At 40.1% G+C, this 21,301-nt stretch overlaps 1 protein-coding gene across 1 annotated transcript in view; it reads left to right on the forward strand.

The window, feature by feature from the left end:
• Positions 1-21,301, forward strand: part of PCCA (propionyl-CoA carboxylase subunit alpha) — a 306,082-nt gene that overhangs the window by 191,131 nt on the left and 93,650 nt on the right. The window contains exon 19 of the mRNA XM_056861686.1: positions 9,407-9,509. Within this exon, the coding sequence (XP_056717664.1) occupies positions 9,407-9,509 (103 nt within the window). The remainder of the gene's footprint in view (positions 1-9,406; positions 9,510-21,301) is intronic.

The raw sequence follows: 21,301 nt of genomic DNA on the forward strand, positions 1-21,301 counted from the left end.
AACATCACTCCTCGCCATTGCTCCTCGCTCCTGGAGCCTGAGAACAGGTATTTGCGAACTTCCCTCGGGAGAATGGCAACCTTGGTGTCTGAGAACACACCAAATACTTCACTTTGCAGGAAATTAGCTATAAATCAGGGATACATGTTTAGGCGGTATCAATTCATAAAAGGTGTGGCATAGCTCAACTACTGTTGATCTTTTCTTTGAGAAACCCATACTTAGAAAACAGTCTGAAAACCCAAGATCTAAACCTTTTCTCTGTACGACAGAGGGCACCATATGATTGTCCAGGGGTCCAGTTCTGAGCTTTAACAAGGCCTGGGCCAAACAGTTGCCAACCTCCAGGTGGTGGCTGGAGATCTCCAGCTATTACAACTTATCTCCAGCCAATAGAGATCAGTTCACTTGGAGAAAGTGGCTGCTTTGGCAGTTGGACTCTACGGCATTGAAGTCCCTCCCCTCTCCAAACCCTGCCCTCCTCAGGCTCCACCCCCAAAATCTCTAGGTATTTTCTAACCTAGAGCTGGCAACCCTAAGTTGAAAAGACTGCAAGAAGCTGGAAAAGAAGGGAGGATGGAATGGAGTTGGTAACCCAGAATGAAGTCCAAGCTTGGTTGAAGTATCTGTCAGTGGAGACCTGATTATTGTCAGGAAGACTGCAACTTGTATGGAAGCAATTGGTGGGATTCAGTAATGTTTTTTCAGTGAATGGTTCAAACAAAAGTGTTTGCAGTTTCTACACAGACTGTGGTGCTCCTTTAATTCATTATATGTCATTAGCAGAGTTATTTATTTAGCATATTCATATGCCGCTTTTCTCCTATAATACATACTCAAATCAGATTACAAACTTTAAAGTTATAGATAATGAAAATTAAACATATAATCACTCAAAAAGCTAATACATTAAAAGATCTGTTGCTGACACCCTGTTACTATAAAACTTTAAAATGGGGCAAATTACTATACCAGCAACAAACAAACCAACACCTACAGAGACAAAAAATTTAAAAGCTGGCTAGGATGGTAGCAGCTTCTTCCCCTTCCCAGTCCCAAGTAGCATGCCCGTATATTGTCACTAGGCAGGGACTGAGTTGCAGCTCTGCAGGTAGAATGAGGAGCTGGTAGTGTGCAGGCCCGGATAACAGGCTGCTAAGTTCCCTGATTTCAGTAGCTTGATAATATTCTTTCAGTATAGAGTCCCTTCCTGTCCTCCTGAACAGAGTCACACACTTCTAAGCCCATTGATTTTAAAGGAGTGCACTGTCTCTCATGTACTACTACTAATTCTGGGTTGGGAAATTCCTGGAGATTTGAGGGTGGAGCCTGGGGAGGACAGGGTATGGGGATGGGAGGGACCTCAGCAGGTTATAATGCCATAATGTTTACTAGTGGAAGTTGTTGTTTTCTCTAGGGGAACTGGAGCCTGGAGGTCAGTTGTAATTCCAGGAGATCTCTGGTCTTTTCCTGAAGGTTGGCAACCCTACTCTCACGGAGATGGATAGTAGCCATTTATAGTGTAACTGGGTAGAGGAGACAGGGAATGACAAAATTGGGACCCCTACAGATGGGCCAATCATAGCATTTCTTTTCAAGCTGTGTTCTGATTGGACCAGGAAAGGATGGGGTGGGGTTTCAGTAGGAATATCTGTCCTTGGGGGGTATGGTTACTCTTGGCAGAGCCCTGCCTGGGGTTACTAATGGAGTAAGGGCAAAACCACCCCTTCCTGCCGAACACTGGAGTCCCTGTTGTCTGAAAGCAGGACAGATTGGCTTGTTCTCCTTCTCTCATAGCAGTAATTGGCACCTGTTGACTGGTATGGAAGACAATAAAATACTGGGTATTATTTTGACACGGGCTCTGCTAGTTTTATATGAAAGCAACTATGAAACTCGTGACAGATGCTGTGGAACAGAGAGTTTATTACGGTAGTCTAAGAAAGAGTGTGAATGATGGCAAGCCCTGTGAGTTTCTCAAGAATTACTACATCACTGCACTGTAATGTAGTTTTCTTTCTTAACATACAGATAAACGGAGAGTAGTTTGTACACCGGACTGAAAAGCCAATTGGGTGTGTCTGCTTGTGTTAATATATGAGAAATAAATAAGCAGAATATTTTACATATTTTAGTTTTAAAAAATGAAAGTGCTACTTTTATCTCTTGAATTTGTACTGTTATGAATTTTTATACTGGAAGATGTTGAAAGCACTTGAATAGTAAAGCTTTGTTTTGTTTTGTTTTGTTACATTTGGCAGTCAGCTTCTGTTTAAAATTCCTTTAATCTATCCGTTCCATGCTTTTATATTTTTCTCCATTGCTGAAGGCACTATGAAGGATTTTTTTAAATATGAACTTATTAAACAAATAATGCTGGAAAATGCTTTGTCTTTTTTCGTGTGTGCCGTAAAACGAACTGTTGTGTGAACTGTTAAATTTCTATTTGCCTTTCTTGATTCCCCCCCCACACCTTTTGGAAGAAAACCACAATTTCTGTGCTTCATCTAAAGTTTCATTAAAATTGCTTATGCCCTGTCCCAGGCATTTTAAGTGGGCCATCTGTCTAAACATCTCTCTATTTTTTTCTGATCATTTCCTCGACTTATTCATGAGCCATGGGAGGGCTTCTTTGTAGTCTCTGTGAAGCTGGTTCAGTCTACCCCCACTGAATACATCTATGTGCTTGCATAACATATCTTTTCACAGTGCTGGAAATTCTCTGAACTTGGTTCAGATGAATGGGCCACTTTCTGAAGGTTCCCCCCTCCCCTTCTGCTGTAAAGATTTGTATGCAGGAATTGACCTCGGTGGCTAAAGAATCCGGCACATTATTCTTGATCATCTTACAGGCTCTCCTACAGTGAAAGTTATGATGAAGGATTTCTTAATTATTCTTTGACCATTAATATTGTTTTAAGACAATAGATTGCTTTTATTTAGCTGCCAAAATAGATAATTGTGCAACGGGGGGGGGGATCCACCCTTGCTTTGCAGAGTGCTGTGTAATGCAATTTTTGTAATGCTGGTGTCTGAAAACTAAAAAAAAAGTTTTGTTGGTTGTATTTTGATTCTCTTAGAACTTACTTGAGAGATTTTATTAAAGACAAATGACATTTTAGAGTAGGCCTTCTGTTAGCTTCATGCTTTTGATATTTTGACTTTTAATAAAGTTATCTATACTTTGGTTCTCATAACTCCTGGTTATACTTTATTATCTTCAGCAGTTGCAAGTAGAGGTGGGGAAAGGCATCTATTTCCTGCAAGGTGCGTATTGTAGTCTTAGTCAGGTTTTCCATTCTCATTGTTTGCTAACAATCAAAGCCCAAATAACTGAGTTTTTTTGGTCTGGTTTAATGAATCTCTTTGACTAGAGGTTCTAGCTTAACTATGGTGACACCTGATTCCTCACCACCACCCTGTCCGTTCTGCGCAAATCTATTTTAGCATGAAAAATGCAATTGGTTGTATGGACAAATGTTTTGTAACTCTTCAGCTTGGCCATCCTACTGTCTCTCATTCCACTCCTCCACTGTAACTGGTTCCTTAGTCACTTTTCTTTCTCAAGGAATGACTGAGTGTGGTGGAATGTCAAGTTACAGTGTTGGAAATGTAAAGAGGTGGACAGTACTTTTTATCACATGTGGTGGACATGCAAAAAGACCAACAAAAAAAAAAAAAAGGAAAGAAATACATGCTTAAATCCAGAAAAAAAATTAAAATTAAAATTTCCATTGGAAGCCAAAAGCATGTTACTGGGCATTTTATCAAAAATATGGCAAAAACATTGGAAGAATTATTCAGATTTTTGATAAATGGTGGCCAGTTATACTTGCAGAAAAATGGAAAGCGCAAGAGTGTCCACGCCGAGAGGACTGGGAAAGTAAACTAGATGAATATGCAGTAATGGCAAAATTAACAAATTATGGGAATAACAGACCAATTGAAGAATTCCAAGATATAAATGCAAGGCATTATGAAAATATGTTAAAAGGGGGGATAAACTTTTAAATATATTATGAATAGATTAATACAGAAAATTAACTTTTATTATTTGGGAAGTACCATCAGAAAATAATAATAGTAATTACCACTGTAAGCTTTTTTTTCTTATCTATTTCTATCACATACGCCGTAGGGTATTTTATGATTTATGCTAAGATACATAACCATGATAATTAGGATAAACACCATCACTATAATATTTATGTCAATAATTATTGCTAACATCGTACAGTGCTTATTGGTTACAATATTATGTTTATTAAGTTTATCTCTTTCTTTGATGTAATTGTAATTATTGCAGAGATGTGGATCTTATTGTCTTTTTTCTGTTCTATTTACAAAATAAAATCTTTACAAAATAAAGTTTCAGCCAGTATGGCAACCCCATGAAGTTTTCAAGGCAAGAGATGTTCAGAGGTGGTTTGCCATTGCCTGCCTCTGTTTAGCAATCTTGGACTTCCTTGGTGGTCTCTTATTCAATCCTGCTTTGTTGAGTATACCATTATTAAAATATCTCTTCCACCTTAAGCTCTATCTCTGTTAGTCTTTTCCTCTAAAAACAGAAGTTTCTCTTTCCCTCACTTCTTTTGTCCTCTGTTCCCTTGTTCCTCGTATCCCTTTCTTACAGCTGGAGCATCATCGTCCATCCTTAATTATTACCTTTTCTATAGAAAACCGGCCTGTGTTTAAAGCCCTGAAAGGAACGCTAATGGATGATTTCATTGTATCAGGGTCACTACTAAATTTTGTTATACATGCCTGCTCTCTCTAACAGTTTTAGTGGTGGCAAGCAAAATTATAGGCGTTCTCTATTAATGGCAGGTATGCATTGCAAGCTAGGGAAGAGCTGAGGTTGTATTTTCCAAAGCTTATGCGTATGAAGAACTTTGAACATGTGAAAGTACTGTTCAGTACAAAGGCTTAGTGAGGTTAGGTAGAACAGAATAAAGTGGAACATTATGTACTTAATTATGTTTGATGCGCCATACATCTGAACTCACAAGTGGTTTCTTTCTTTAAAAAAAAATTAAGTACAGACACTGCCAAGGAAATGAAGATTCTGATGCTAGCAATGGACGTGTCTATGGATATTTACAGGAGTAAAAATAGTGGATACTCGATCCTTCTTTAAATAGGCATCTTGCTTATTTGTTTAAGAAGCGAAACTATGTGTTGGCTACATTTTATCCAGGCTACACCACATGATTTCCTCTATTGGAGTCTTTTTACCATTGGTTGTTATGCTAATCATTCACCACCTATAAGGTATCAGATGCAGTAAGCATTGCTGGGATTGTAGTCTAAAGAATTTTAATAGTGTTGTTTGTTAAATGTAGAAAATCTAAGTTTAATATGGCTAACCTAGAGAAAAGGATCTTCCTCAGATTTGTGCTGACATTTACCTCTTCGTGTTTGTTACTTGGGGTGGATCCTCTGACTGACTCTCTTTTGCTAAGTGAGAAGCCTTGCTCTGGCAAAGGAGTATTCATCACTTAGTGGGAGGGAGCCATTGAATCCAATCCAAAGATATTAATAAACATTCCTTGCTTTGTGGTATGTATGGAAATGTACTCAAATTAATGTGTTTGCTTTAAAAACTTAGGTGGTGGTTTACCACTGCTATGATTTTTAGGCCAGACTTGTACGTTCAGCCATATTAGTGTTTGTTTTATATATCCAAGCTGTTTGGTAGTTGTAGACTGCCACCATAGAGGTATGAAGGATAAAAGACTATATATCCTCCTACCAAAGCAGCACACACTGACTGAAGCCCGGTGAACTAGAACTCAGAATAAAATGCAAAAAAATGAAGACAACAACAACTTTTGTGTACTCTGCAACTATAAAACGGTAATAGCACATAAATATTTGAAAATGTAATAGGTTGATGGCAAACCAAATGGCGTATAGATAAGTAGGTGCAAGTGTGGAGGTTGGAGAAGGCATTTGCTGCCCCAGAGATGATGCCATTTCACCAAAAATATCAGCGCAACAGTCTTGCGCTGTCAGCTGCCGGCTGCACACAAAGAGCAGATATTTCTTCAAAGTGCACTTATTCAAAAGTTTTCTATCAAACAAAAGGCTTCTGAGAGTGAAGGAAAGCAGTCTGTTTATTCTCTCAAATTCCACTAGTGCTGGGGGGGGGGGGGAATCATCCTCTGAGAAATAATAAGTCCTAGCTCCTGGGCAGTGAAAAACTCAGTAGGTTGTTGGTCCATCCTTCCATCTCAGTATAATCTTAAAACATAATTCTGGCAACAAGGAAGCACTAAAAGCAAAGTAAGTCAACTAAGCACCAGGTGGGTCTAGAATGGGGGCAATGTCACGTCTTGCACACTCTGAGGAAACAGTTTTGCTCACACTCTTGTACTTTTGTGTAAGTTTCTGGTGCTTTGGCAAACATTGGGGGATCTTCACATAGCATTTTACTTGATCTGTGAAGCGCTGTTCTGTTTACTCTGACTGGCAGTAGCTTTACAGGTTCTCAAGCAGAGGTATTTCCCAGCTACCTGAGAGTCTTTTTAAAAAAATTTTTTTTTGACTATGCCAGAGAATAAATGTTGGCAGTTCCAGATGCAGAGCCATGTGCCCTATCATTGAGGTTTCAGCTTTTCCTTCATTGTTCCACACCGCTCCACCACACCTGGTGGAATGCTCTTCCCGGTAACATCAGGGCCCTGCAGGACCTTAAAGAGTTCCGCAAGGCCCGCAAGACAGAGCTATTCCACCAGGCCTACAATTGAAGGCAGCCACAGGTGTCACTTATGCTGGTTTCCATACCCCCTCCTTCTTTGTGCTTTAAACTTCTGTTTAGATCTGAAGGGACTGCCTGCCGTTTTGCCCAGTAAGTGCTATAGAAATTGTGTGCCATTCATGGGTTTTAATCATCTTTGATGATTGTTGTTATAACACTTTTATTGTTTTAAATGTTTTATTGGTGTTTATATTGTATGATGTACGGGTTTTATGTTGTTACCCGCCCTAAGCATGGTTTCGACCGGGAAGGGTGGGCTAGAAATGGAATGAATGAATAAATAAATAATGCAGGTTCAGGTTTCAAATTTGGTTGCCCATCAGTTTTGGAACATACAAATTGGACTTTATTAATTACTTCAATAGAGATTATTCATTTTTACATATTGCTGACCTAGTCTAGGCTTAGTAAGAAGTCACGCATCAGGCAATGAAGCTGTTGTCAGTCCCTGTTAAACATTTAATGTGGGCAAGCCTGCTCATCTCTTATTTGGGGGTTACTATCTATCTAATAATTTGTGTATGCTGAAAAACTTGAATGTTCTTCTGTCAAAGACGCAAGAGAAATCTTGATAACGTTTTTCTTCATCAGCTTTTATTGGTCTTAATTCGGGTTTTTCTTTTAAACAAGGAAACATTATATTAGGGGATTATTTGAAGTATACAGAGAGCAGGAGACAAATAGATTTTCTGTCATAATGAAATCACCAAGCATATGTTCAGTGATAACGGGGGCATACGACCACAGGGGAAGAACTCAAGGAGAAAAGTGGGCCAATTATGATAATGAACAGGTAGCCAACTGAAGAGGAAGGGGGAGAGAGAGCACAGGGTAACCATGTGAAATTATGATGAGCACAGTAAGCAGCTGGCACAGCCTAACTATTGTCAAATGTCCGAAACATCACTGCAGAATACAGTTTAAGGACAGTCTGAAAGGACAAAACAGTCTGTGCATTTCTACAGGGAGTTGTTGAAAAGTATAAAGGTTGCATTGGGAAACCATCATCTTCTGAAACTTCTAACTAAGACAAATCACATCATTACTGGTTTCTGTGGTAGTCGGTTCTTCACTAGTCGCCTTCCATTCACTTGCTTTCTATAGATGTATTCAGAGACCATTCCTGTCCCCTGAAGTTTTCAACCCGACATGACTCTTAAACCCATTTTAGCAATATGATGTGGTTAGGAAGGCTGAAAGAATTACAGTGATGTAGCAAGAAAGTGTCCTTTGAAACATTTCTTTTTTCCCCCTGATGCGCTAAGGCAAAAAATTCAACATTTTGTCTTTCTCTTGCTTTTTTTATCAATAACATGAAAGCAATTAATGTTCAATCATGTTAAGAGATAAGGGTTTGATTATGTATGTCTCTGAATTCCCTCTAATGCTACAAGTCTTATTAAATGCTTTGTAATATTCCATCTTTCCATTGGCATGTTCAAGGCAGCTAACAAACTAACATTGCGCGAAAAATTACATTGATTCAGTATAAACCATAGCAAACCTGACAGTTATTATATGGAACATTATTCATGATTGAAACTTATAAAAATTGGATTTGGCTACTGCCCATTAAAAATCAATGGCAGCAGCAATGGTAGAAAAAGGAATGATGGATTTTTGCATAATATTCGAGGCAAGTTTATGGTTGGGAAGAGGTGGCGTACATTAAACCCTACTCTCTTTGCAGATTATTGGTATGAATTTAAAATTACCATAAGATCTGGAATCTAAAATGAAAGTTTGTGCAGGTTACTCTTGAAGCGATAGCAAAATATGTGGCTGGCACATGGCATCAGTTGCATGTGGCAACTGATCTAGTGTGCTTTGTGGTTGTCCTAGCTAGTGTATACAAAGGGACTGAGAAATTTTTAAAATACAGGAACAAAGCTCTATAACTTGTCATATCATAAGAACATAAGAGAGGCCATGCTGGATCAGACCAAGGTCCATCAAGTCCAGCAGTCTGTTCACACAGTGGCCAACCTATCTCAGGAGACCTTCAAAAACCTATTGATTACAGTATTGTTACAACTAAGGTTACATGTGACCCTGAGTGGGATCCAGCACGAAGAAGCTTTGCTATGGAAGAGGCAGGAGAGAGCAGTTTTGCCCTCTTCCCCTTTCCCGCTGCAGCCTCCTGGCCTGCATGGCTGTTACTCGTTGCGGGCCCCACAACCCTTGAAATAAATTTTCCTGGGTTTGGAAAAGACTGGGGAATGGCCGAGGAAAACATGAAAGGTCTGAGACTATTAGGGCTTTCCTCTGATAGACTGCTGGATCTAACCCAATATCTCCAAATGTTCATAAAACGTGAGGCAAGTGTCTCTAATGAAAGCACTGCAAAGGGTTTGAACATTCACTGGCCTAAAAATGGTCAGTAAACTGTAACAAGAGTCCAAACCACATTAAAATGGAGCTTTCAGTGCAGAGACCTGTCTGTCTTGAGAGCTCGGTGTATGCCCAAAATTTTAGGGTTGACATTTTGCATAATGATTTTGTTGTGAGCTGTGACGGGGGGAGATAATAAATATGTTTTTAAATCTATGGAATGGTTAAAAAAAAAAAGACCTTATGATGAAACATAACCTTTGAGCAATAAGGATTAAATAGGATTCCCCCTTTTTTTCTCTCTTGCTGATACAGAGTGTCAATAATTAAACCTGATGCAAGTAACTGGGAGCTGTCAGTCCAACTGGGAGATACCACTCACTCAGTTATAGCTTCATGTCAAGGGTCAACACTCTTGGTAAGTGTTCGTTCATCGTGCACCAACTTTTAATCAGTGTCAATGTTCTTGATTTTGGTCCAAAGGTATGAGAGAAATATCTAAACTATATCACAAAAACAACTTATCCCTTTCCTTCCCCTAGATTTAACAACCACTGGCTATCCTTCAACCACTTCACACTTTAAAAAGATCTCAATACACTGTATATACAATGTGCCATTGAAATCTTGTAAGAACTGTTGTTACAGAAGCGTCAAACCATAAAATGAGTCAATATGCAGAACCTGAATGCATTTTGCCATTGGGCTTAGTCAGCTGCTTGTATATGACTATTCAAGAAAAATTGCATTTTTTGAGCACATTTGGGAAACTGCTTTCGCTGATGAAGACCAGTGGGCAAAACCCATTGAACTAAGTTAATGGACTTATTTTGTAACACATGCACATTGCTGTGCTGAGATGTTTACTATTTTCACGTGTAAATAAAACACAGGTGGGATGGCTTATTGTTGATCCTAATTCTGAAGTTTTAGGCATCTTTTTAAGTAAAGTACTTTTTTGGAAGGGGAGATGTCTTTACTTTGATTATAGATATATTTTTATTTTTTGCATCTACTTGACTGTACCAGGTATCTCTTTATGAGATTCATGGATGGGGTGCTCCAGAGGTTTGGGGAAGAGATGGAAAAGACTGTGCCTGGCAGAATCTGCTTAGGGGGAGTAATATGAACTGCACTGATGGGTTACAGCTTTGAAGTGACTAGCTAGAAGAAATATATAGTGAGTTAAGGTTATGATGTTATTTAGCCTTCTGTTATGTATCGCCTACGGCTGAATGTTCCTTCCCTCATTTTGTTAGATTAGAGGGAGGGGGAAGTAATAGGATAGGCTGTTATAAGTAGACCAAGTAGGTGGAGAATATTAAGTGATGTACATATTTGGAGTGTTGTGCAGATCTTGGTGGGCTTGTGTCATTTTAGACTATAGGTGAGGGACTATGTAGTTGATTGCTTCTCGCACACATTTACAAAAATAGTATGTCAAGAAGTAGGACTCTAGTCTTGTCTTCCTACATGCAGAGAGTTTGCGTAAAAGAGCATTCGGGAGCAATTTCCGTACTCAGTCTGATAGAATCTAGGGAGTCCATTTGATTCTCCTGGTCATGTGTTCTTAGGTGTAGAGAAAGTCATAGCAAACAAGACTAGTCCTAGGAATTGTTCCTCCTGGCCAATTGTGCCGCACCTGGACTGACATGGTGTGAAGCTGGATGCTGCTGTGCCTGTGCTCCTCCTCGCCAGCCCCACTTTGGGGCAGGGGGCCCCTCAGTAGCCCACAGGGATATTTCCTGGTAAGTAAAGGGCCAGTGCACCCCCGCCTGTATGATAGGATTCCGTGCAGTAATGAAGGATTCATCGACTTGTTCAGAAAAATAAATGCTGAGAAGTGTCAGTAAGGTTTTCTTTCCCTCAGTGTATGCTGCACTGAGCTCCTTGAAGGCAGGTTGGATTAAAATTGATAGATACATATGGTATATATGATGTGGAATCAGGAGGACTCTTGCATCTTGGGGACCACCTCCTGTTTGATCTAGGAGGCAAGGTTAAAACTTTGCTGATTCTTTCAAGGAATGGGACCCCATCCCCATCACACCAGTCTTGCCTAGTATATAAGAAACCTGGTGTTATGCAAGATGTTTGCTGGGGAGGAGCGGGGAGGACTTTTTTCTGGCACAATTGCTTACTTTTCCTTTAGGAGCCAGTGTGGTGTAGAGGTTAAGAGTGGTGGTTTGGAGTGGTGGACTGATCTGGAGAACCGGGTTTTATTCCCCACTCCTCCACATGGGCGGCAGAGGCTAATCTGGTGAACTGGATTGGTTTCCCCACTCCTACCCATGAAGCCAGCTAGATGAACTTGGGCTAGTCACAGCTCTCTCAGCCCCATGTACCTCACAGGGTGTCTGTTGTGGAGAGGGGAAGGGAAGGTGATTGTAAGCTGGTTTGATACTTCCTTAAGAGTTAGAGAAAGTCAGCATATAAAAACCAACTCTTTTTCTTCTTCTCTTCAAAAGTAAATGGGAATCAGGACCCAAGGAGCTTTGCTGTGTCTGCAGCTGAGATCCTAAGGTCTCTTCCAATTTATTTCTTTATGGCTGTTCACTTACTCAATGCAGTATTGTATTGGTCTTCATATGTCTGCATATCTGAAAAAAGTTATAGAAAGTAGTTGGGTATATGTACCCTGATCATTGTCTTGATGGGGTAATCCACAACGTTTAACTCATTCTAGCTCCATTTTTGGGTCAGCATGCCAACTTGTTTCCAAGGAGCAAATATATTTGAGGCACAGTTTAATGTGTCTAGAGAGAATCTTGCAGGAAACAATGCCCTTGTGATGTCTAGCCTTCGAAGAAGGGCCCTCTACCAGAATGATCTTACAGTGGTCATCTCTCACACCAACTCTCTCCTGGGATGCTTTGTAGATCAAAATAATGTTACATTTATAGTAAGACTTATAACAGAGGATAGAAAAAAACTGTAGAAGTATTAACAATGCTGACTCTACAAATCATAGCCTAGAATCGCACAAGGTTCACTTGATCAGATTTTCTAGTACATAATTTTTCTGTCACAAAGAAGAATGCTGAGTGAGGAACAAAAGAGTGAAAAAATAAACAATGGTCCTTGCTTTCTGTAGCTGCATCCTGCCCTCTTTCAATATTTATTGGGTTTATGTTCCTTTCTGCTGTGAATATCTCCGAATTGAGAAGCTAGAAAGCGTGCTCATTTTGGTCTCCCCCTGATGTTAAAAGTCTCAGGGATAAAAGGGATAGAGGTTTTTAGCTCTATGTATCCTACTTCCGACAGCTTGAATTTCAAACGTTTTTAGCTTAGAATTCAGGCTGCTTTTTACTATTGGTGTTGTCTTTTCCTGCTGCCTACAAGCTCACCAGGTGTGTTCCAGTGAGGAAAGAAGAAGCTGCCATTTCACCAATGAGGTTCCTTTTCACTAAGCTTTAACTTGCTGTTTGGCTTGAGAACCAAAATAAGCTTGAAAGAACAGTACACAATCATTTCAGAAACTGCCAAACTTACCTTGAGGGTAAACGTGGTAGAAAAAGTTCTGTGTACTGTCTTGCCTTGCATGTGATCATTCATTGCATATGCTAACCAGCCACTTTTATCATTTATCATCTGCATATTTTTTCACAAGTTATGTGTGCGTACCCAGCAATGCCTAACACTTTGCAAGTTTTATTCCACATCAATATTTATGGCATTGTGAAATATGTTTTTTATTGAATCATCTCACTGCGCTTCCTCATCTTTCATGCTTTCCATTTTGTTTTGGAAACTTTGGTCCTCTTGTGTGTTTTGGTGACGACCTTTTTTGACCAGGATACATTCCAGCCTTATCTGTTATTTTTCTATCTATTTTAAAATGAATGGAAATCTAACTTAACTCTCTGTTCACATTATGGGGGGGCTGCATATGAATGCAGGAAGTGGGTTTCAGTGAGCTATATGGAAAGCAACAGTTGTACATACACAAACCTCAACAGCACAACTTCCCTGAAAAAGAGGACAGTCCTCATCAATGCTAGCATCTGATTGTTTCCCTTGTATTTGAATGGAACTCCCCCAACCCCCACCATGAAACATGGGTGAGAAGAAGCAATGGTATATATTTTAGTGGCGGGGCTAGCTTACTATACCAGCGGTGATTGGTTCTGCTGAAAAAAGCCATGTTTGAATAGATAAATAAATAAATTGAATTCAGTTTGGTTTCAGATTTCTAGTGATATAACTGAAAAATTTTTTCCCTGAAATGCTGAGATTGGCCCATTATGTATAAAAGTTTTGCGATAGATGTGTATTCTGTTAGTTTATTAATCCATTCGTCTAAATCTGAGTATTTCTCTGCTTTCCATTTTGCTGCATATATCACTCTAGCTGCTGTCACCATATAATTAAATAGTTCGTTATGTGTTTTTTAAATATTGCTTGGTAAAATATTTAATAACATACTTTTTGAGTCTATCACGAACTTAATTTTTAAAATCTTTTGCATTTCATCATGTATTATTATCCAATATTTTCTTTCTTTCTTACATGTGCACCATATTTGATAAAATGTTGCATCTGTATTATCATATTTCCAACATTTCCCATTAAAGTCTTTGTTGGCTTTTGCTATATCTTTAGGTGTGATGCACCATCTAAAAACATTTTATACCAGTTTTCTCTTAATATCTTCAGTCAAATTTATTTCTTTAGTCCAAAGGTTTGCATTCATTTTATCATACAATCTTTAACTTGCTCTGTTTCAGTATCATATTGTAATAACAACAGATTGCAAACAAAGGGGGGAGGCTTATCACCTTTTTGCGCTATATCAATAAGCATCTGGGTTTTTCAAAAAGAATACTTGACTAGATGAAACATACTTCAAGGCAATTCTTGAGCTAGAGCTTATTCATGAAAGTTGCGGCAACAGTTTCGGCAAGGTTGGATTTCTGCTTCATCTTTGTGTCCTCTGTGCAGTCCTACATGGGATGGCGCAGGCCAGCTGCAAAGAGTAGATTCACAAAGCTTCTGGAAAATTCAGATCTATGGAGCACTTCCTCACCCCTCCAATGCGTGCCGGAGTCGGAGACTGTTCCCGCCTAAATGGTCACATGACCCACCTAAACGGTTATATGATGGGGGGGGGGGAGAGTGCTCCTTAGTTCTTTTTCTGCCACCATGGAGAGAGGACATATTTTCAGCTTCTCTTGGAATTCTGAGGTATTTCTCTGGTGATAGAAAACATGACATTATTTAAGAAATCAGCACACCGATTGTTTAATGTGTCTAGGAGAGGGTCATAACACCATGGCTTGCCAGGTGTGTGGGTTATTCATGCCAAAGGCCAGACAGGAGAGGGCCTCCTGGTTAAAAGCAGTCCTGTAGGAGAAGTCCTTGGGAGTTCCTGAAAAGTCAGAAAAGGCTCATAAAAGCACCCATACTCCTTCAGTGGTATCAATGCCAGCCGCATCACTGAAATTCCTCTCAGACTCAGCCTTACTGATTCAAAGAGCAATGTCAGAACCAAGAAAAAAAATCTAAGCCTTCTCTGGCTCAGGCCCCAAAATTGCCTCAGGTGAGATGCTCCCACTTGCCTCATGGTGTCCCAGTCTCCTTGCCTCAATGCCATACACTGTCTTCATCACCTCAGAGTTGATGGTCGACCTTGCCTCAATGTCATCCTCAAGCCTCTCCTCAAGGTCGAAGCCCACCTTCAACTCGACACCAACAGCAGACTTTGTCTCAATGCCCGAAGCCGACGTCACCTCGACATTGATCTTCTCTGTTGCCTTGATGCCAAAGTCTTTCATCACCCCTGTGCCATAGCTCAGCACCTTGACATCGAATGACTTCCCCAGATATTGGAGGGATTCTAGGCACAAATCCTTGCATACCATTTCCCTCCCTGGGGTACCGGATTTCCTATCATCGGATGACAATATGGTGGAGGTCCCTCCAGCTGTCTCCACTGGTCCTGACCGCCGTTCTTTTGATTTTTCAAAAGCAGTACTGGACTAGATGAAACTTACTCCAAGACAATTCTTAGAACTTATTCACCAAAGTTGTTGCAACAATTTCTGCAAGGTGAGATTTCTGCTTCCCTACGCTGTGTCTTCAGTAAGTAACCTTCTCCGGCATTACACAGTGAGACAAGTGATGATTGATTTTGCATGCTTTGACTGCTGTAGGGTTCTTTACCTCTATGGAGGTAAGGGTCTTTCAGGAAAGAGAGAAACTTGTCTCCAGTAGAAGCCTTTGAAATGTACCAAGCTCCTCTTGCTTTGAATTGCATTGTGTGTTGCTTTTTGTTCATTTGCAGATGAAGATGGTCTTTTAGGCATTTTTGAAGGCATGTTCCACACCACAATGATGCAACAAAATGTGGCATGTGACAAATGATGCAAAATTGCCATGTGGGCTTCCAACCCAAATGGATACAACAGAGGATGCATTTTCAAAAGTTATCAGATCTACCGTATAGTACAGTACTTCTATGTGTTCTCATATTGATGTACCTAAGCTGGCCTGAAGCAGACTTTTCTGTAACTTCAGTGAACTTGAAAATGCAATGAGTCTCTTTAACCATTTTACTTCTTTAGAAGCCTCTGTTCTCTGATATGAGAAATTATACTGCCTCTGTATGAGAGAAAGTAGCTTAAAAAGCATTCACAAGGAATGCAGGTTATGATTTCATTAATGGTGTTTATTCCTAATTTCATGCTTTAGTGTTTTCTAAATATACTACACATTTCTTAACTAACTTGTTTAGAAACAACACATGACTCTAATGAAAGAAAGCTAAATATGTCCTGTCTCAGGTCAGTTAATTATTTTCCCTTTCAGAAAGATGTTGGAATGTTTTTAAATTCACTTAAGCAGTGAATATGAACATATTTTAAAAAGTAATTCTGTCCCGGGACGGGCCTGCCGGCCGGCCCCCAACACACTGGCTCTCCACCTCCGAACCCCCGGTCCCGGGTATACTCACGGGGGAAACGGAGAGGGCTCGCCGGATCACCCAGCCTCCCCAGAGAGATTTGGGGGGGCAACAACACAGGCGCTCTTCTCTCCCCAGGCCGCCGGCTGGACGGGGCGCGGCAACCCAGGGACGGCGCGACCAGGTGAGGAGCTGTGGGGCCCGACGCAGCCGGAATGACGCGGCCCACCGGACTCCGCCCCCCTCACCAGCTGATGGTCGGGAGGGCGCGGGCGGGTCAGGGAAGGGCCGGCGCAGCTGCGGGAGATCCCGGTAGAGCCGCACGATCGGCTGCCCAGCAAAGGGATCACGGGGGAAGGGAGGGGAGCGGGGAAGGGGCGGGGCCTCTCTGGCCTGGGATGGATATAGGGCGAGAGGGGAGCCGAGGCCAAGGAAGAAGCCGGAAAGGGTTGAGTGCAGACTAAACGTGGGTCGGCCGGCAACCTGGCAACATCTGAGGGGGGAGAAAGCTCCGACTCCCCCTGGGACTGGTCTGAGGCTGAGGAGGCCCCCCTCCCTCTGCCCTTCTCCAGGGCAGAGACCCCGGGGGTCCCAGAGGTCCAGACGCGGCGTGACAAATTCATTATATATTTTTTGTTGGTTTGCGGAGATCTTTATCATATCTTCTTAAAAATTGATCAACCTTGGCAACATCTGTGATTTAAATCTTTTAGCTTTGTAGAAGAAAGAGATGCCTTGTAGAAATTCCCATCTGTATTGAATCCCATTTAGTTTCAATCTTTCAACAATCTCTGAAAAATCTTTTCTTTTTCTGAGTAGTCTTCCAGGAATCTCTTTCATCAGTCTCATAGCTGTGCCTTCAATTGTAAGAGGATTTTGGTAGTGCTTGTTTAGAATAAGATCATGGTAGGTTCTAGAAAAAAGCTGAATTAAACAGTCCCTTGGCACATTGTTTTTGGTTGCAAAAGCAGAGTTAATCCTGTAGGCTGTTATAATCATTCCTTCCACAACTTCTTCCTCTTCCTGTAAAAACTCTGCCAACTGAACCTTTAGAAAAGCTTTTAGGTCTGTTCCTTCAGGTTTTTCTTTCAAGCCTCGTATGCGAATGCAAGTTTCTTTTTGTTTAAGATCTAACATTGCAATTTGGTCTTCCCTTTTTTGTTCTCTCTCTTGGGATGCTTCCACTGACAGTTCCAGGATGTCCAGTCTTTTTTTGTATCTTTATTTTGTGAATGCTTTTGGAGTTTGGCCTCCACTTTATCCTGATGAACAGTCAAGGAGGAAATTGAATCTTTCAATGCAGAGATGGCAGCTGGGTTTTGGCAAATAGCCATTGTATTTTGAGTCAGTTCTTGTTTTATAGCCGTCACCTCCTGCAACGTTTTTGCCATCATCTCATGGAGAGAACTGAGAGTGTCCTCCATTTTTGGCTTGGGAGGCATCTTAGCCATCACAGAGGTCCCTGTTAAAGATGGTGAGGTGGCTGGTGATAAATTTATATTAGAAGCAGAAGGTCTTCTCTGTTGTTGAGATGTTTGCAGTAACTGCAATTTTTTAGAGTCTTTGAATGTTGGAATTCCTTGGAATGTTTTTCTTTTTTTTCTTTGTCTCCCATATCCTATGTGTTTAGTTTGGTTGTAACTTGTAATCCACAGAGGGGGGGGGTATGAAGTTTGCTATTTAAAACATCAGTTTGAGTACTACATGAAAAAAGACTGGGAATCCAACTTGTATTATAGTCCAGACCTTAGAGAGCAAATTTAGCACATCTTCTTTAATTTGTCATCTCCTGCCAGCTGTTTTTCACCCCCTGCTCCTTATAGTTTATTACAATGGCTGGCAAAGCTGGCAAGGTTGAATTATAGCTGCGCCACAGCTGGCAAAAAGCCCAGTTTCACTTTGGATTTTGTTAGTGGAGTTATAGACAGGATTCAGAGTACTTTCTCTTGAATAGTAAGACTGTCAGACACCTCAGTTGTGTTGTTAGTAGAATTCAAATAAAGAAGAGAAAACTTGTGTTTTATTTTTCAAATCGGGGTCTCCCGCCGCTCATTCCAACTGCTTCAAAGAACAATGGCACCCGCTCTTCAGCTAGACCCGTCCGAGCGATCCCCGCCGCTTCCGCGGCAGTGACCGCTTCCAGGACGGGACGCTTGCTGGGATCCGATCCAGCATCCCCCCTTATTCCGAGGGGTGCTGCTTGGCCGATAGTGGGGGGCCGATTTCCCTGCCCCCTGGCAGCTTAAAGCCGGAGCGCGATCAAACGCACTTCCGCGGCGTTCCCCCCCCTGACCCGGATGTCTGAAGGTAAATTACCTGGTATTTTTAACGATCTTGTAGCTCAATGGGAAATGTTTGATATTTGGAGATTGGTAAATGGCAACAAAAAGGGATACACATATTTTTCATTTAGACATTTTACTTATTCGAGAATAGATATGTCATGGATTTCCAAAGGATAAATAAATCTATCAGATAATGTGATGATTTTGCCAAAGGTATTGTCAGATCATAACACTCTTTCAGTTAGGATTAAATTAGGGGACAGGAGACATAGGCCTTGGTCAATTAATGAATCTTTATTAAAAATAAAAAAATAGTAGACAAATTAAAAATAACCATGGTCTTGGAATTTTCTTTCCTGATGTTTCGCCAGCAACTGTGGCAGGCATCTTCATTAGCACATTATCGGGATACTTACAGGACAATGATTAGCACATTACTAATTCCAAGACCACGGTTACACAGCCCGGATAACCTACAAGAACCAATGAACTCTAACCATGAAAGCCTTCAACAATAAATTAAAAATAGATATACAAATTTTTTTTCTGATAATGTAGATAAGGGAATAACTGATGAGGTAGTATGGGATGCCGGTAAGGCAGTAATCAGAGGACTCTTGATTCAACAAAATACAAGATGGTTTAAAGAGAAAGAGGCACAAAAGAAATCTTTGTAGATTATTATACAAATTTATATAGGAAAAATCCAGTTTCAGAGAAGGAAATAGATGTCTATCTGAAACAATTTGATAGGGAAAATTATCACAAGAAAATAGGGAGCTATTAGATTCCATGATAACTATGCAGGAATTAAATGATGTTATAGGTAAAAGTAAATTAAATAAATCTCCAGGTGCGGATGGATTTACAGCATGTTATTATAAAACTTTTAAGGAACAATTATATCCACATTTATTAAAAGTAATGAACTCTTGCTTGCAGAATGGAGCCATTCCTCAAACCTGGAAACAGGCAAATATAGTATTAATACCAAAAGCAAACTCGGATCTGTTAGAAGTAAAGAATTATAGACCCATTTCATTATTGAATAATGATTACAAACTTTTTGTGGCCATTTTAGCATCTTGATTAAAAACGGTCTTAAACCAGGTTATACATGAAGATCAAGCTGGTTTTTTACCAGGTAGACTGATTAGCCAAAATGTCAGAACAGTGATAGATCTTTTGTAATACGCAGAAACAGTTAAAACCCCTGTAGCGATAATATTTTTAGACGCAGAAAAAGCTTTTGATAATGTGAACTGGAATTTTATGAAGAAAATATTTGAGTATATGGGCTTCGGAGTAAATTTTAAGACAGCTATTGAAAAAATATATACATATCAATCAGCTAGTTTGCTGATTAATGGTACACTATCACCACACTTTGAAATTCAAAAGGGCACCAGACAAGGTTGCCCTATTTCACCTTTGTTATTTATCTTAGTCTTAGAAGTTTTATTGAAAAAGATTAGACAAACTCATGATATAATTGGATTTCAATTTGGGAGAAAACACTTTAAGACTATAGCTTATGCAGGTGATCTCGTATGCTTTTTGACTAACCCTACTTGTCAAATTGATAACTGGAATAAAATTGTGGAGGTTTATGGAAAGCTTGCAAGTTTTAAGATAAACAAAAATAAAACCAAGGTATTGGTTAAAAATATAACTATCACAACAACAAGAATTATCCAAAAAGACAGGTTTTAATATTAAACACAAAATAAAATATTTGGGTATATGGTTAACCTCAAATAATCTTAATTTGTTTCAAAATAACTATAGTAAGCTTTGGCAGCAAATTGTCATAGATCTTAAAAATTGGGAAAAATTACCCTTATCATTATGGGGTAGAATTTCAGTAGTTAAAATGATGGTACTACCTAAGATACTTTTTTTTGTTTCAAAACTTACCAATTCTAAAAGGAGTACAAATATTTAAAAGTTGGAAGAAAGATATTTTAAATTTTCTATGGGGTAAAGAAAGACAGAATAGCACATAATAATTTAATTGAATTAAAAGAGACCGGAGGGTTGGGGTTACAGGACTTAAGAATGTATTATGAAGCATCCTGTTTTGTGTGGTTAAAAAAACTTGGATCTTTTTAGAGAATCCCATTCTAGTGAGTATAGTTCACAGGTAGAAGATAAACAATCACTGCTTGCCAATAAGATGGCAAGAGCCCTCTCTGAGCAGTCTGGGATGATGCTTTGTAAGGTGCTACAGCTTTGGGCAAATGAACATGCCAGCATGCCGTAGATTGCCTTGCATGGGAATGCTTTGAAATTGCTGATGCAGTATTTGGAAATGATGGCAGGTACCAGAGAACATTTCTAGGTCATATTTTTAACTGCGAAACAACTTGATACTCATCCCAGAGGGTGTTCTTTATCGGCATGCAGCCTTTGATCACTATCTGAGTGTGGAGAACAGGGAATAATACAGGCGCATAGTATGCCTGCTGCTCAGGATACGCACGGTCTGACGAACAGAAGCAATCACAAAAGCAGGAAAATTAAAAGATCCAGAATGCACAAACCGGGCATGATTCAGTTTGAAGGCCCTCCTGTACAGGCTTCATTGAAATGAAGGAGAGTGGCACATGCTTGTGGGACTGTGCCCATTTATTTTATCACTAAAGACATAATAACCATGAGCTCCTCCTGCTGGTATAACAGTAGTGGCTGTATGTGCCAGTACATTCCACATAGCATTGAGGGGCTGGGCATGAATCAACAAAAAGCAGTCATTAAATCTTCAGGTCTTAGTTTAACGGTTTCGTTAGCAGATTTACTTCCTCTTGTAACAGCTTCTCTGAAATTGAGACGAATTTTGGCGTGTGGGGGGAGAAACGGGATTATGCAAGAGTTGCTGTTACCCAGGCTTGCTGAATGGTTTACTTGCTTGCCGTGGCTCCAAATTCCATTGCCCTTCTCGGGGCAAGAAGAAAACAGGCTTATCGATGTGACTTTAATGTAGCTCTTAGTCTTTTGTGAAAAATAATGCTGTTGTAGTGGCTA

This window comes from Euleptes europaea, chromosome 16 (assembly GCF_029931775.1).
Source record: "Euleptes europaea isolate rEulEur1 chromosome 16, rEulEur1.hap1, whole genome shotgun sequence".
NCBI classification, from domain to species: Eukaryota; Metazoa; Chordata; class Lepidosauria; order Squamata; family Sphaerodactylidae; genus Euleptes; species Euleptes europaea.